General features: G+C 54.5%; 1 protein-coding gene across 1 annotated transcript in view; it reads left to right on the plus strand.

Annotated features, from left to right (window-relative positions):
• The window catches only part of ATXN2 (ataxin 2), a 37274-nt gene that overhangs the window by 17701 nt on the left and 2887 nt on the right, over nt 1–16686 (plus strand). The window contains 16 exon segments of the mRNA XM_087942909.1: nt 836–1017; nt 2596–2802; nt 4451–4654; nt 5231–5428; nt 6552–6665; nt 7277–7347; nt 7473–7640; nt 7642–7723; nt 7726–7783; nt 8860–8923; nt 9378–9530; nt 9820–9886; nt 10051–10234; nt 10880–10935; nt 10938–11012; nt 13994–14047. Coding sequence (XP_087799035.1) covers nt 836–1017; nt 2596–2802; nt 4451–4654; nt 5231–5428; nt 6552–6665; nt 7277–7347; nt 7473–7640; nt 7642–7723; nt 7726–7783; nt 8860–8923; nt 9378–9530; nt 9820–9886; nt 10051–10234; nt 10880–10935; nt 10938–11012; nt 13994–14047 — 1937 coding nt within the window.

A 16686-nucleotide genomic window follows, 5' to 3' on the forward strand; every position in this document is an offset into this window, starting at 1 on the left:
CTTCATTCTCATCCTTCCATCTATCTATCCTCTCCTTTTTCCCATTCCTTCCTTCTGTCCATCCACCCTCCTTCCTTCCTCCCTCCATTTCTTCCTTCCTTCCTCTCCTTCATTCTCATCTTTCCATCCATCTATCCTCTCTTTTCTCCTATCTCTTCCTTCTGTCCATCCACCCGTCCATCCTCCTTCCTTCCTTCCTTCCTTCCCCCCTCCCTCCCTCCATTTCTTCCTTCCATTCTCTCCTTCCTTCTCATCCGTCCATCTATCTATCCTCTCCTTTTTCCCATTCCTTCCTTCTGTCCATCCACCCTCCTTCCTTCCTCCCTCCATTTCTTCCTTCCATCCTCTCCTTCATTCTCATCTTTCCATCCATCTATCCTCTCTTTTCTCCTCTCTCTTCCTTCTGTCCATCCACCCGTCCATCCTCCTTCCTTCCTTCCTTCCTTCCTTCCTTCCTTCCTTCCTTCCTTCCTTCCCCCTCCCCTCCCTCCATTTCTTCCTTCCATTCTCTCCTTCCTTCTCATCCGTCCATCTATCTATCCTCTCCTTTTTCCCATTCCTTCCTTCTGTCCATCCACCCTCCTTCCTCCCTCCCTCCATTTCTTCCTTCCATCCTCTCCTTCATTCTCATCTTTCCATCCATCTATCCTCTCTTTTTCTCCTCTCTCTTCCTTCTGTCCATCCACTCGTCCATCTTCCTTCCTTCCTTCCTTCCTTCCTTCCTTCCTTCCTTCCTTCCTTCCTTCCTTCCTTCCTTCCTCCCTACCTACCTACCTACCTACCTACCTACCTACCTACCTACCTATCGTCTGTGTTAAATGGCCCTTCCTTCCAGGGAGAACAAGTACATCCCCCCCAGCCAGCGGAATCGAGAGGCCCTTCCTTGGGGGGCCGGAAGGCAGAACTCGCCAAGGGCTGGCCCGTCTGGATCGGGCCCTTCCATGTCCAGACCCGGGGGCTCTCACTCGTCCGACTACAGCCTCAACTCGGGCCCTGACCAGAGAATTGTGAACGGAGGCAAGTATTCCCGGGGGGCCTCCAGCCCAGCCTTTGGGAAGAGCGGCCACCGTGGGGTCCCGGTAGGCGTAGCTGAGCCCCTTGGCTGAAAGGGAGCCTAAAGTTGAAGAACAGAGGAACAGAGGCTGGATTGTAGAGCAGTGCCTCTCCCTCTTGGGCAACCTCAGGTGGGTGGACTTCAATTCCCAGAATTCCTCAGCCTGCTATACCCTGGCTGGGGAATTCTGGGAATTGAAGCCCGCCCGTCTTCAAGTTCTTCTCCGTAGCTCAACCGTTCCAGATCTTCCTCTCTGAAATATTAAGGCACCGTCCCTTTGCGCTAACGTCCTGACGGGGCGAGGCCTGGGGGCCTGTTGCAGAATACATACCATTTTCCGGAAGCCAAGAACGCTCTCAAATCGAGGGTAGGGAGGAGGAGGAGGAGCTAGGCGGGGCAACGTTGCAGGTAAGTGGAGGCGGAAGTCCCTCGCTCGACCCAACCACTCTTCCCCTCCGGAGTTCTCTTGCATTTGTGAAGCCTCCGAAGATTTTGCAGCCTGCCGCGCTGAGGACTTGCTGTAACCCTTCGCACAACCTGGACCCACCCCAGTAGCCTTTGGGGACTAGTGGGTGATGGAGAAGATGATGGAGATCCTGCAGATTTCAGGAGGAAGCTAGTTGGGCTTTGACCGTCCTGCCCCGTAGAGCAGGGGTCTCCAACCTTGAGCCCTTGAAGCCTGGCGGACTTCGACTCCCAGAATTCCCCAGCCAGCAAAGCTGGCTGGGGAATTCTGGGAGTCGAAGTCCGCAGGCTTCAAGGGCTCAAGTTTGGAGACCCCTGCTGTAGAGGACTTTCTGCTGGACAATCAGGAGTGTGCTTAGAGTTGGGAGCATTATTGGAAGAGTTCCAGGATGAGTCAACAACGTCACCGTGATTGGGGAATGGGGGACTTCCACTGACGGGGGACCTAGATCCACTATTTCAAGCACCCCCCTGCGAACGGCTTGCTTCTACCTCCACCGTCCAATCCACGGGAGCAAAGCGCTTGGTGTCGTCGTCCCCGTGGGATCATCTCCAGAACTTCAGATGAGGAAGTGGACTCCAGAGGACGGGGCCAAGAGGGCTGATCTAGACTTTGTGGCGCCTTCCCTAAGTTGGATTGGTGGGACCCCAATTCTGGGGAGTTGAAGTGTCCCTCCCCCACTCCCCCAAGCTTTAAAGTGGCCAAGGTTGGAGACCCCCTGCTCCAAATCAGCGTTCCTCGACTTTGGCTACTTAAACGATAATGCGGACTTCAACTCCCAGAATCCCCCCCAGCCAAAGGCTGAGAAATACTCTGGCTGGGGAATTCTGGGAGTTGGAGTCCTCCAGGCTTAAAGTGGAGACCCCCCCTCCCTGCTCCAAACAACCTTCCCCGAGTTTAGTCTGAGTGTGCAGAAATCCCCAGGGGGCTCAAAAGGATCTGATGAGAAGTCATTTTGGTCACCTTTACTTTCCCCCTCACCCCCCACCCACCCCCACCCCGTTCCCCCCTCCCATGATTTTTATTTTGCTTTCGTTTTTATGCTTTTCCTTCTTCATATCATTTGTTCTGTCAGGTGTTCCCTGGCCATCGCCTTGCCCATCTCCTTCCTCTCGCCCTCCTCGCTACCAGTCAGCTCCCACCTCTCTTCCACCACGGGCAGCCACCCCTACAAGGCCGCCCTCCAGGCCCCCCTCGCGGCCCTCCAGGCCCCCGCCTCACCCCTCTGACCATGGCTCGCCAGCTCCCGTCTCTACTCTGCCTAAACGCATGTCTTCAGAAGGTACCAATGCCGCAAAAAAGTTTTCTTTTTGTTTGTTCATGAGTTTGCGTCGTTCTGTTCTTTGTGTTTTACTTGTCCTTCCCCTTTTCCCACGAGTGGCGGGTCAGAGGGGAGCCGGAGAAGGAGAAGAAGACCCAGTGGCGTCCTGCTTGGTTGGTTGGTGCTTCTCGCCCCAAAGAGCCTGGAATGAGTTGGCCCTTGAGATATAAGCCCATGTAGATATAAGAGCTGCGTTGGTGTGATGGTGGCTCCCAGGTCTCACGGCTTCCCCAATCCCTTCTTAACGGGGTCAAACGTCGGGTGGACCATTGCCCTAAGGAGCCGCCACCTGGGCTCCCGTTGCCTTTGAACCAGAAAGGATGGTCCATTCAGATGGGTGGTTCAACTCATGTCTCAACCTCGACCAATGGCTGGGGACTTGAAGTCCACTCATCTTAAAAGTGGCCAAGGTTGAGAAACCGGGTTAAATTGAAAACCCAGTTTGTTTCCTCTTAATGATGAAGTATGAATTTTCTTCCAGAAGGCAGGCTAGAAGGCTTTTGAGATCAAATAAATACACTTGTTAAGAGGGAGGTTGGTGGGGTGGGGAGATTGTAGGTCAGAAGATTTGAGGACTTGGATGTGTAAGTTTCTGCCCCACCCCAGGTGATGATATGGTCTCTCTCTCTCTCTCTCTCTGTCCTCACAAAGTGACCTTTGGCTCCTCCACCCTTTTTGACGCAAAGTTTTCCTCCTTCCCTATTTGCACATTCCATCAGAAACGGCCCCTTTCAAATTTTAACCCCTGCAAATCCCCGTGGAAGAGCATATGGGTTTTCTGGGAGAACAGACAAAATTAGGTAGAATCTCGTGGGGTCTCTGCGTTCCCTTTAAAGTTGTGATTTCTAAAAAGTCTGTGTGGCTGAGTTGAATGATTTTTGCAATGTGTCGTTGGCGAAAGGTTTCAGCCGGGGCAGCCAAATTCAGAGAACCAAAAGGCAGCTAAATTTACGCTTTGAAAAGGAGCAGGGGATCGATTGGCCCTGCTGATGGGTAGGATCAGCCTCTGATGGCCATGCAGAAATCCTGTGGAAAAAAAAATATTAGAGATCGCCTTCGTTGCGGGGAGTTATTTAAAAAAAAAAAAAAAAAGCACAGAGGAAAACAATTGAAACTGGACTTTCTGGAAGAGAGACCCCATTGCATAAATGCGTTTTGCAAAGCCCCAAAGAATTGCAAGGGAGGAAGACGCTTGCCTTAAATCTGATCAAGCCCCCTGTACGTAGTCCTTGACTTACGACCGCATTTGGCTACTGGAACTTCTGTCGCAATGCGACTTTGAGTGCATCGTGCCTGATTTTACCTCCTTTTTCCCTTCGGCTGTAAGCCAATCTGGCTTCCCCCGTTGAATTCACTTGTTGGAAGCCAAGCACCCAAACGTTGCTCACATGCTCTTAGGGATGCTGAGACAGTCGTAAGTGTGGGGAAACGGTCATAAGTTACTTTTTCCAGGGGTGCCGTAACTTCGAACGTTCACTAAACGAATGGTCGTAAGTGAAGCATTACCTGCATGGCCGTGTGGCTGAAAGGCAGTTGGTGGACTCTAGCTGAGGGTCAAGGGGCCTTTTGCCTGGTGTTCACGATTTGGGGCTTGTGTGGCTTTTTCCAGGACCCCCCCGGATGTCTCCCAAGGCACAGAGGCACCCGCGAGGCCACCGAGTCCCAGCGGGGAGAGGCGTCATCTCCAGCGGCTTAGAATTCGTCTCCCACAACGTGCCCGGTGAAGCCAGCTCCTCCTCCTCGTCCTCCTCCTCTTCCTCCTCGGCCCGAGGCGGCTCTTCAGGTGGGACGTGGTCCTCGGTGGTCATGGGGGGTAAGTTGAAGCTTGGCTCACGGTGGGAATGTTCCTGCTCCCAACCTCGGGGTCGAAAACGTCCCTGAATTTACAGACCGGCCTCCTTGCCCGTGGTCCATTTTGGGGACAGAGTACACCAGGCACACACGACCCTGAACACAGCGTGCACACACTCTCACACACCTTGTAACAAAGAATCCTTTGGGGGCAGGCTGGCTGGGGATGCTGGACCCACTAAGAGGGCCAGGTTGAATCGCAGGCTGTCCACAAACACGCGTGACCAGAAATACCAGTTGCGGCATCACGCATGTCATAGGAAGTCCCTGGTCAGCAGATGATGGTGGGGCATTGATGCCCCATGCTGCCAGTTTGATATCTCTGCCTAGATCAAGGCTGGCCATGCTTGGCAACTTTAAGACTCACGGACTTCAACTCCCAAAATTCCCCAGCTAGCAAGCGTTGCTGGCTGGGGGGATTCTGGGAGTTGAAGTCCACAAGTCTTAAAGTTGCAAGGTTGGTCTAGATCCCAGTGGGAGGTTTGCCTCTGAAGAGCTGGGGAACCCCGTAACAATCTATCCTGTCCTCTCTTTCTAGTCACCAGGTCGTCCCCCAAGGCGCACAGACCCCGGTCTCCAAGGCAGAGCAGCGGGGGAGGGCTCCCTTCTGGCCCGGCCTTGTCCTCCCCCCAAGCTGGCTCGATCCCAGCCGAATTTGCAGCCGCCCCGGTGCCAGTGGCTTCGCCCACCCCCGCCAGTCCTGCCACCAACAGGGCAAGCACCCCATCTGCCGAAGGTAAAAGGACCCCGGCTGGCTTTCCAGCCTCCCGCAGGGCTGAGCCCGGCTCAGACGAGGATCTAATGCAGGAAGAAACCGGTTTGGGCGTTAAGGCGTGACGTGCGTCGACTGGTTTTTCTGGGGGAGGCTTAGCGTTTGGGCCGATATTTCGTCTCTGGGCCTGGAGTGCCACCTTTTTCCTCTCGAGTAGCAACGAGAGGGAGGGAAAGTTTGTTTGTTTGGGGTCCTGGGTGCTCTCTGAGCTTGGGCGCTTTTCTTGCATAGACGTTTCATGGCCCAACTAGGGAACATCATCAGTGCTAGAAGGGAGGTTGGTTTACGGAGAAAAAGAAGAAGAAAAGGAGAAGTAGGACTGATGGGTTCTTGGTGCTTCCTGAGCTTAGTGGCTGCCTTATGCAGACGTTTCATGACCCAGTTGGGTAACATCATTGGTACAATGTGGAGTTTGCTGCATTCCCTTGCACGGATGATAGCAATAGCACTTAGATTTGTATGCCACTTTACATTGCTTTACCACCCTCTCTAAGCGGTTTACAAAGTCAATCTCTTGGCCCCAACAATCTTGAGAAAGAAGGAAGGGAAGAGGGAGGGAGGGAGGAAGGAAGGAAGGAAGGAAGGAAGGAAGGAAGGGCAAAGCAACAGCAACAGTACACAGACTTATATTACGGCTTTGCGGTGCTTTACCTGCCTCTCTGAGGTTTCCAGAGTCAGCCTCTTGCCCCCCAACAATCTCCTCAGTTTACCCACCTCAGAAGGACAAAAGGATGAGTCAACCTTGAGCCTGGTGAGATTCGATCTGCCAAATTTCAGGCAGCCGGCAGGCAGCAGAAGGACCCCGCTCTCACCACTGAGGCTCTTAGGATGTTCCCTAGTTGGATCGTGAAAGGCCTGCAAGAAACCCCCCCCAAGCTCAGAGACCCCCCAAGGACCCCTCGTTTCAACCCTGAGCTACACTATTCCCTTCTGTCCGTCGGGTTTGGCTGGGCGGCCTTTTAAGTGGCCCGGCAACCTTCGGCTCTCCTGCCTGCCCGCCGCCCCTTGTCCGAGTGTGCTGCCTGTGGGAAACCCAGCCGGGCGTTTGGCTTGCACAGCTGAGGTGACCCCCGGTTTTCCTCCCTAGCAAAAGACGGCCGGCTCTATGAGCAGAGGCAGGGCGGCTCCTCCCCGGCTGCAGCCAAGGAGCATCTCAAGCCCAGCGAAGCTTCTCCCCATTTTAGCAAGCCGGAAGGCAAAGGTAAGGCCTGGCCTGAAAGTCGTCGGGGTGGGATGGATGGATGGGAGGGCCCTCTTGCAAAACACGCCGAGGCTTGTGGGGTGCTGGAGGCTCTCGGAGCTTGGCCGTTTCCTTGCAGGCCTTTCATGACCCAACTAGGGAACAGCATCAGCGCAAGGGGGTGTAGCAAACCCCACACTCCCTACTGGCACTGATGAGGTTGCCTAGTTGGGTCATGCAACGTCTCCCAAGAAAACCCCCAGCTCGGCACCAAGGACCCCACCAATATTCTCTTTATCGATGCTGCCATTTAAGGCCCATAATCCTGGACCTTGAAAAGGGCACCATGGTAGGCTGTGGTGGGGGCAACCTGTAGATGAGGGGCACCTCCGCGGGCATTTTCAGCGCGGGGAGAGGAAACGTACCTGTCGGCGTTTGGGGAAAGTCTCAGTATTGGGGGAATAATTTGGGGGGAGGGTCAGTGCAGGGGGTCCTTCCCCTTACAGCCATTTCGAGTTAGGAGGCAGCTGGGGGAAAAAAAACGACCAACCGTTGCCCCCCTCCCCACGGCCGCGTGAACGAAATTGGGGCGTAGCCGGGGGGGGGATAACGCGCCCCTTTCCCCCCAACAGGAGTTTCTCCGGCTGTTCTAGAACACAGAAAACAGATCGACGATTTGAAGAAATTCAAGAACGACTTCAGGGTAAGGACCCTGGCGGCAGCCCCTCCCCTTTCCTCCTCCCCCCAGACGAGGGTCTTCCTCTGTAAGTCCTAGATTAGGAAATCCGTTTCCCCTCTCCAAAAAAAATAGCTTTTCTCTCTCCCCAGTTACAATCGAGCTCTAACCCCGAAATGGTGGAGCAGCTGCTGAGTAAAACCGAAGAGGGTGAAAAAGGCCGGGAGGCCCCCAAGGAGAAGGTGGACCCCACCCCTAAAGACTCGGCGGCCGAGCCGGGCGGCAGCGGGGGCCCCTCAGCCAGCGGGAGCAACCCCCCAGCAGCCCCCCAGCGCCTTGCCTGCCAGCAGCAGCCTGGCGGAGCCGAAGGCCGGACCGGAGGTGACGTCCCAGGGCGTCCAGACCTTGGGCCCGGGGCCAAGCAGGAGAAGGAGGACAAGGAGGAGAAGAAAGACGCCACCGAGTGAGTAGCGAGGCTGCCGGGGCCGCCCGGGTGCGGGGGTGGGGGGCACGGAGGCCCCTGCCAAGCCGGGCTCGGTTCTGGCTGCGGGGGGCAGGGGGGCTCTGTTTTGCCCAACTGTGAAGGTTGGTGGAGGCTGGGAGAGCGGGGGGTGCTTGGTTTGTCCACCAGGGGGCGCCCTGTCATTTGTGGACCAGAGATTCCTCCGCTCTCCAAGGCTTCATTCGGTTCTCCTTTCTCTTTGCTATGTTCATTCTGTTTATTTTGTATGTGCCATTTTATGCCAAGGCCCTCCCTTCCTCCCTTCTTTCCTTCCTTCCTTCCCTTTCTTCCTTCCAGCCATCTCTTCTGTCCTTCTTTCCATCCATTCCTTTCCTTCCATCGTCTCCCTTCCTTCCATCCATCCTCTCCTCCCCTTCCTTCCTTCCTTCCTTCCTTCCTTCCTTCCTTCCTTCCATTCCTTTCCTTCCCTTTCCTTCCTTCCTTCCTTCCTTCCTTCCTTCCTTCCTTCCTTCCTTTCCTTCCTTCCTTCCTTCCTTCCTTCCTTCCTTCCTTCCTTCCTTCCTTTCCTTCCTTCCTTCCTTCCTTCCTTCCTTCCTTCCCTCCCTCCCTCCCTCCCTCCCTCCCTCCCTCCCTCTTTCTTTCTTTCTTTCTTTCTTTCTTTCTTTCTTTCTTTCTTTCTTTCTTTCTTTCTTTCTTTCTTTCTTCCTTCCTTCCTTCCTTCCTTCCTTCCTTCCTTCCTTCCTTCCTTCCTTCCTTCCTTCCTTCCTTCCTTCCCTCCCTTCCTTTCCTTCCCTTCCCTTCCCTTCCCTTCCTTCCTTCCCTTCCTTCCTTCCTTCCTTCCTTCCTTCCTTCCATCCTCTCCTTCCCTTCCATCCATTCCTTTCCTTCTATCCCCTTCCTTCCTTCCTTCCTTCCTTCCTTCCTTCCTTCCTTCCTTCCTTCCTTCCTTCCTTCCTTCCTTCCTTCCTTCCTTCCTTCCTTCCCCACGCGCAGCCTGCAGCCTCCTGAAACAAGCCCTCGGTGGGTCTTCCTTGCCCTTTTGTGCACCTGTGTGTTTGTGTCTTTTGTCCCCTCAGACAAGTCAGGAAGTCCACGCTGAATCCCCACGCGAAGGAGTTCAACCCCCGCTCTTTCGCCCAGGTGAGCCCAGAGGGGCCCCCTTCCCCCCTCCAAAGCAGGGAGCTCATCCCTTGGGGGTCCCCCAAATCCTCCAAACTTGGCCTGTGGAGGAACAACGTCCACATGTTCCATAAAAGCTGAAGTAAGGGAGTCCTGCCCTTATAACAATTCATTTAGCGGCCGTTCGAAGTTGCAACGGGGCTGAAAAAAGTGACTTGGGACAAAGGAACAAAATTCAGGCGCTTGGCAGCTGACTCATAGTTATGGCGGTCCTAGTGATCCCTCCTTTTGCAACCGTTTGGCCGGCAAAGCCACTGGGGAAGCCACATGGACCAACAGAAATGTGACGCTGCTCAGCTGACTCCCAGAAGGGGAGCTCGGAGCTCTGCGTCCACCTGGGGTGTTTTGGGGGGCCCCACAGGAGTTGCTCCTGGAGGGGTCACCTCTGTCCTGCCCCCCCTCCTGTCTTTGACAGCCCAAACCTTCCACCACGCCAACATCGCCCCGTCCGCAAGCCCAGCCCAGCCCGTCGATGGTGGGTCACCAGCAACCTGCTCCAGTCTACTCCCAGCCTGTTTGCTTCGCCCCCAACATGATGTACCCGGTCCCTGTCAGCCCGGGCGTTCAGGTAAGGGGCGGGCCCACCTGGGACCCCTGTCTTGGGGGGCAGAAACTCACCTGGAGGGAGCCAGCCCAGAGCCGGTAGCCCCTTACACAGGGCAAGGGAGGGGCCCTTGGTAGAGCAGAGAGAGGGGTCCAAGCGTGGCCCCTTTAAGACTCGTGGACTTCAACTCCCAGGATTTTTCCCAGCCGGCTGAGGAATTCTGGGAGTTGAAGTCCACGAGTCTTAAAGGGCCCACGCATGAGAAACCCTGGCCTGGCTTGACCTCTTGACGGCCGTCTGCCTTCCCTTCCAGCCTTTGTACCCGATCCCCATGACCCCGATGCCGGTCAACCAGGCCAAGACCTACAGAACAGGTAAAGGTGAGGAGAACACTCTGTGTGAGTGTGTGTGTGTGTGTTTGGGGTGCATGCAGAGGTCCGAAAGGTCAGCTGGGTGGCAGCGGGAGGGGGCCGAGGCACGGAGGGTGGGGGGGCCGGCCGAAGATGGTGCCCCCCTGGACGTGCCCTTCTCTCTGCCCCCACAGTGGCCAACATGCCTCAGCAGCGGCAAGAGCCCCACCCGCAGAACGCCCTGATGCACCCAGCCTCGGCCGCCGGGGCCCCCATGGTGGCCACACCGCCGGCCTACTCGGCCCAGTACGTCGCCTACAGCCCTCAGCAGTTCCCCAGCCAGCCTCTGGTGCAGCACCTGCCCCACTACCAGTCTCAGGTAGGGCTTGAGCCCCTCCCTCCCCCAAGGCCCCCCACCCGCTGCAGAACCCGGACCTCCAGATGGAGGGGCAACTCCACCCCCCCACCCCCCCCAGCATGGCTACTGGTGGCCAAAGATTCTCCTGGCGGCCCCTCCCTCATCGCTATGGGGGTCACCTTCTTGGGGGCGTTTGGGCAGCTTCTGGATCCTCTGGGGGAGGGGCTGGTCTGGCTTCAGGTGGGGCAGGGGTCCTACTCAGAGGCTGCCCGGTGGGCCCCTGCATGGTGGGGGGGCAGAACCCTTTCAGCAGCCTCCTCTGGGTATCCGGCCCTCATGATCTCTCTCTTTTCCTCTGTCTCTTCCTTACTTTTTCTTTCCCTTCCTTTTCCTTTCTCTTTTCCTTTCTTACTTTTCCTTTCCCTTTCTTTTCTTCTGTCTTTCTCTTTCTTTTCCTTTTTTTTCTCTTTCTTACTTTTCTTCTTTTCCTCTCTTTTCCTGTCTCTTTCTCTCTCTCTCTTTCTCTCTCTTACTTTTCTTTTTTCTCTCTCTTTTCTCTCTCTCTCTTATTTTTTCTTTCTCTTTCTTTTCCTCTCACTTTTTCTCTCTTACTTTTCCTTTTTCTTTCCCCCCTCTCTCTCCTTCTCCTTCTCCTTCTCCCCCACAGCACCCCACGTCTATAGCCCTGTCATTCCGGGCAACGCTCGGATGATGGCGCCGCCAGCCACCCACAACCCGGCCTGGTCTCTTCTCCTGCCAGCCAGTACGGGGCCCACGAACAGACGCATGCGATGTATGGTAGGATGACATGATTTGCATTCTTTCTTTTTTTTTAAAACAAAAAGCCAAAGAAAAGAAAAGAAAAAAAAACCCTTTTAATGCCCCTCACCCACCCACCCACCCACCCACCAGGCGTTTGCGGATCTGAGGAGAGGAGAAAACCGGCACTTTGTGTTCTGAGTTTGTTCAGGAAAACAGAACCACTGTTAAAAGAGATGTTGCTTTGACGAATAAAGTGCACTTCTAAAGCCTGGCCAGTTGTGTGGGCCCCGTTTCAGTCTCTGGTGGTCCATCTTTGGAGTATTCAGGGTATTTGCCGGCCCAGCCGCCTCCCACGCAGACCCCAGACCCTCCCCGGCCGAAATGGCCTTGCAGACCCTCCGGGCTGATGGAGCAGGACTCCCGGCCCCTCTCCAGCCACAGGTAAACCACCCCCCACCCCCACCCCCCAAAATCAGGCTTCTACAATTTGGCAGTTCAAATCCCACCAGGCTCAAGGTCGACTCAGCCTTCCCTCCTTCCGAGGTGGGTCAAATGAGGAGACCCAGATGGTTGGGGTTTGCAAGGTATATAAGTCTTAAGAGCTAAGTGGGTGGGAAGGAAGGAAGGAAAGGAAAGGAAAGGAAAGGAAAGGAAAGGAAAGGAAAGGAAAGAAGGAAGGAAGGAAGGAAGGAAGGAAGGAAAAGGGAGGAAGAGTCCTGGTGTCACAGTGGTTGGAATGCAGCATTGCAGACTTATTCTGCCCACTGTCAGCAGTTTGATCCTGACCAGCTTAAAGTTGACTCAGCCTTCCGTCCTTCCGAGGTGGGTCAAACGAGGAGACCCAGATGGTTGGGGGTCAAGAGGCTGACTCTATAAACTGCTTAGAGAGGGAAGTAAAGCACTATAAAGCGGTATATAAGTGCTGTTGCTGTTGCTATTCTCTCCTGGCACCAGGCAGTGGGTCTCCCTTGGTGCTCGTGCCTCCCATCCTACACACACACACACACACACACACACACACACACACACACACACACGGAACAATCCCTGCCTCTCGGCGGCTTCAGCTGGGCGGCCGAGCCTGCAGGCCCCTCCCCAGACAGGAAGCGCCGGGCCGGTTCTCCAGCCATGAATAGGCCTGTGTTTGCCTCCAGCCACACCGTGAGCAGAAGCTCCTCTGTGCTCAGGGTGGCCTGTCAGCAGCAGAGCCTCCCGGGAAGTGGGGGGTGGGTGGGTGGGAAACTCCCTCAGGCCGGCTCTTAGGACAGGAGGAAGGCCTGGTGGGGCGGGGAGATGGAGCCCACCTTATAAACGACTCCCTGCCTCAGTAAACCCTTCTATTTCGACCGACGAAGCGGCTTGGATGAGTCACGAGACGCCTCCGATTAGCAAACTTTGGTTCCTGTCATTTTAGCATTTTTTTTTAATGGTGCTCCTGTTGCTCCTGTTGTGTGAGTGGGGGGGGGGCCTCCGGGGCTGTTCCTAGACCTTCCCTTAGAAGCTTCTCTACAGAGAGCCGGGGGGGGTTGTTGTTTTGTTTTTGCTTCTTAAGTTTTGGGGGAGCTGCTGCAGGTCTGACTTTTCTTGCAAGATGCCTGTGACCCCCCGCAGGTCCATTGCAAGCGAGGCAGCCCCCCCCCCTTGCCGAGAGGGTCCAAGCCATGGATGCTCCTGCTTAGGAGGACCCCCGAGACCCTTCTCTGCCCGGTCCCCCTCTACCCAATCCAGCCATCCTCCTCTCTAGGCAAAGCACTTTCTTTCTCTTATTTGTCCTATTGATCGGCTGCCCGTCTCGGCTTAAAACTCTCCCCACTGAAAACCCAGCCGCCTTGTTGACCCGGCCTTGAACAGACCCTGCACTGTTGGGGAACAGAAACACCTGAACCCCCCAATTGTTACAGGCGGTGAAAATGCTACGAGCCAGGTTTTCCCAGGCCCCCCCCGCCTCTTTTTAGGGTTCAGTCAGCCTGCTTTTCCTGGACACGAGGGCCCCTTGGGGGGGCTTGATGCAACCCTGGAGCTAAGGCATTGGTGGGGGGTATTCTTGGGGATTCAGTATTTTAAGGGTACTGGGAGGTTGCCATCTCGACGGGGGTGCCATCCTGGCGGTGTGGACGGCGCTCTTTAGCTTGTTGGAAACGGAGAAAATTCCTGGTTAAAATCTCAAAGTTGTTGTAAGTTTTGGGGGGCACAACAGCATCTCAAATGCGCAGTTGCTTTTCAAGCTTAGCCGCTTGAAGGCGGGGGGACTCCAACTCCCATAATTCCCCAGCCAGCACAAGCTTGAGAAGCAACTGCTTGAACAAGCCTCCCTGTCTGCAAAGCTTAACATGTGAGGATGTTCCTGACCTCCGTCCCAAAATGCGTTGACGCGCCGAAGAAATGCGTTGATCCTCCTTCCTTTCTCTGGAGCGGAGAACGGAGGCTGCTTCCACGGGCCCATAAAAGTCACACTTTACAAAAAGAAGCGATGCCTTTGGCTGTGAGACTTTTATTCCAGTTCCCCATTGAGATACTAAATCTGTGAACAGCAGCAGCAGCTTTTAGAGCTCCTAGCAGAGCTTCTTCCAAAGAGCCTGGCTTGTATTCCGATTTTCCTTCCGGCTTGAGTGGTTTCCTATGTGTTGATTCTTCTCCCTCTGCCAGGAATCCACTGTGATCCACTGGGCCAAGGGGGAAATGAGGGCTGGGATCATAATCAAGTGTTTCATCCTCTTGATTGCAAAGGGCTTGAAATACGTTTGAATCTTGTTTGATTTTTCTCCCGTTGTCTCTTAATCGTATGCGAAATGACTTTTAATGATGAACGTCTTAATTGTAGTGAACTCCGACTGACCATCATAATCTTGTTGGAAACTTTAACTTTTGTTTAAAAATTGCACATTGGTTTGTGCATGAAAAAAACAAAAACCAACCACCCATGATAATTGACTGTTCAAACCTTTTCCAGAAGCTCGGAAGTGGTGCTTTCATCTTGTGGCATGTGGCTAATTTCCCTTTTTATTTCTCAAATCCAGCATGTCCCAAAATACCCTACAGCAAGGAGACAGGCCCTTCCTTCTACTTTGCCAGTGAGTTGGGGGATCTTTTTTTTGTGTGTGTGTGTATGTGTTTGTGTACTAACCTCGATGTTACACATTGCACGAATCGTTGTCGGTAAAAGGGGAAAATCGGACGCGCTTCCCTCCCTTTGCACCAAACCTTCACTTGGCACATGGAGGTTTATTTTTCCTCTTGGGGGGGGTGGAGGATGATGGGTAGTGAAACTTGTAGCATATCCAGAGATGGCGAAGGAAGCTGTCGGAAGAACCTTTGGTAGAGAAATGCAGGTAAAACGACTGTCAGGGTCCCCTGGGGAAAAAAAAGAGCTCCCTACGTAAAATCTGTGCTTCTCATGGTTGTGTTGTTATTGATGGATCTATTTGCTGCCTATCTTGCTACTTTGGGTGGGTAGAGTAGAGTAGGAGAAAGGAGAGGAGAGTAGAATAGGACGGAGTAGAGCAGAGTAGAATAGGAGAGGGGTAGAGTGTAGGGTAGAGTAGGTTTCTACTCGATCCCTTTCCCTTCCCCGCAGCATCCTTTGGGCTTTGGGGAGTGCCCCAAATCCTGCTGGGCTCCAGGGGTTTTTGTGCAGAATTTCCAGTCACGTTGGGGAGAAGTGGAGGCCGGAGAGGGCAGGGATTGGGGTGGGAGGAGGAAAGAGGCTTGCTATGTGGAGATCAGTGTCGGGGACTTTGGCAAGTTCTACCCCAAGAGCCGTGGGTTCTCCAACCTTGGGCCCCTTTAAGACTTGTGGACTTCAACTCCCAGAATTCCCCAGCCAGAACTGGGGACTGCAAGTCACTCCCAGGAGTTGAAGTCCCCAAGTCTTAAAGTTGCCAAGGTTGGAGACCCCTGCTTTAGAGGACTCGGCGTGGATCGCGCTACCCTAACCCATAGGGGCTGGAGCAGAGAGGGAGGAAGTGTGGGGCACAGTGGAGGGTCCCAAAGAAGTGGGTTCGGATTCCACCCGGATGGTCAATCCATGTGGCAGGATGGAGGGGGGTATGACACCCCCCCTCAGGGGGAACTTATCCTCCCCTCCCCAGCATCTGCTGGCCGCCTCTTCCCTCGGGCAGCCCTGGCATTCTAACCCCTTTCCACGCTTCTCCCTTCCGTCGTACTCCATCCGGGGCACCAGGGAACGACGGCTCTTGTGTGACCCGTGGACTTCAACTCCCAGAATCCCACGCTGGCTCAGGAATTCTGGGAGTTGGAAGTCCGCAGATCTTAAAGGGGCCAGGCTTATAGTTGACCACCCCACCTCCGACCATTTATGCTGGGAAAGAAGGCCCAAAGATCTTGATTCACCACCACCACCATCTAACCGGGTTTGGCCATCTTCCTTCCTGAATGGTGGTCAGGGCTTCCTCCAAGCTCATTTTCGGCCTGCAGAACTCCGTTTGAACTGGGCTGCTTCCTTTTCCACTCTGTTTTGTTAAGGCTCCGGTCTCTATTGCACAATTCGCCTTTCTGGCGTCTCCCCCACACACACACACACACACCCCTCCTCCCCCAACCTCGGAGTAGCTACTCAGAGCTTTTGCAAGCTCCTTTTCTGGCTTTCTCCCCCCCTTTATTTGCTGACCTTCGGTTTTTCACTTCTCCTCCTGGTGCAGAATTAAGCCTCCAAACTGCTTCCTCGAGGCATCGGTTGTTTTTTTTTTGCAGGGTGTGTGTGTGTGTGTCTGTGTGCCCCTGTCATATTTCTGCCCCCTGCAAAGCAACAATATCTGCAGGTGCAGCTTGGAGAGGCCGGGGGTCTCTTAAGGCCTTTCCTATGCCCCTATGCCGCCTCCCCCAGGGGTGTCTAGCAGACCAGGAAGTTAAATCCAGACCGTTTTCTCCTGTGTGTTTCAGTCAGTTTTGGGGGACTCTCTTCTTCCCCAAAGCAGGAAAGGGGAGGATGGCCGGCAGCTACATCGGGAGGTTTCTCTCTCCCTGCTAGATTTTTATTGCAAATTGTAGCTGTCGGTCTGAAAGGATTTTGCAGTTTGGCTTTGGGATAAACTGGAATTTAAGTTCGGTCCAATAGCAGTGTTTGTCAACCATGGGTGGCTTGAAGGTGGGTGGACTTCAACTCCCAGGAATCCCCAGCCAGCTGGCTGGGGGATTCCTGGGAGTTGAAGTCCACCCACCTTCAAGCCACCCATGGTTGACAAACACTGAGCTATTGGGGACCCCTCCCCACGAAAACCAGGAGGGTATTTCAGGGAATAGCATGAGCTTGAAGGGCCAGGAATTGGGGTGGGTGGGGCAGTCAACCCCTTTGGGGTGGGGTCTGCAAAGCCTTTAAAGACTACTGGCAGCCTCGCCAGAGAAGCCCCCCCTCCTCAGCTCCCTCCATGGACAAAAAGAAGTGGGAGGGTGGTTCAACCAAGGGTGGGGGTGGGGATAAGACCCCATCATGTTTTAGGTCTTGGCCAAGTTTATTTAAGACTTCGTGGACTTCCAACTCCCAGAATTCCTCCTCCTCCTCCAGTCAGGTTAGCTCAGGAATTCTGGGAGTGGAAGTCCACGAAGTCTTAAAAACTTGGCCAAGTTGGAAGGACCCCTGTTTTAGGATGAAGCGGGGTGCCAACTCCCCCAAAGGCTGGGAGGTTGGGGGGGACAGAGGCGCCTTCCATCGGCCGCCTGCAAGGGAGGGGGTGTGTGTGCCTTTTCCCACCCG

Source organism: Notechis scutatus, chromosome 13 (genome assembly GCF_049901735.1).
Source record: "Notechis scutatus isolate UNSWTSFEM ecotype Mainland chromosome 13, rNotScu1.2, whole genome shotgun sequence".
Classification (NCBI taxonomy): domain Eukaryota; kingdom Metazoa; phylum Chordata; class Lepidosauria; order Squamata; family Elapidae; genus Notechis; species Notechis scutatus.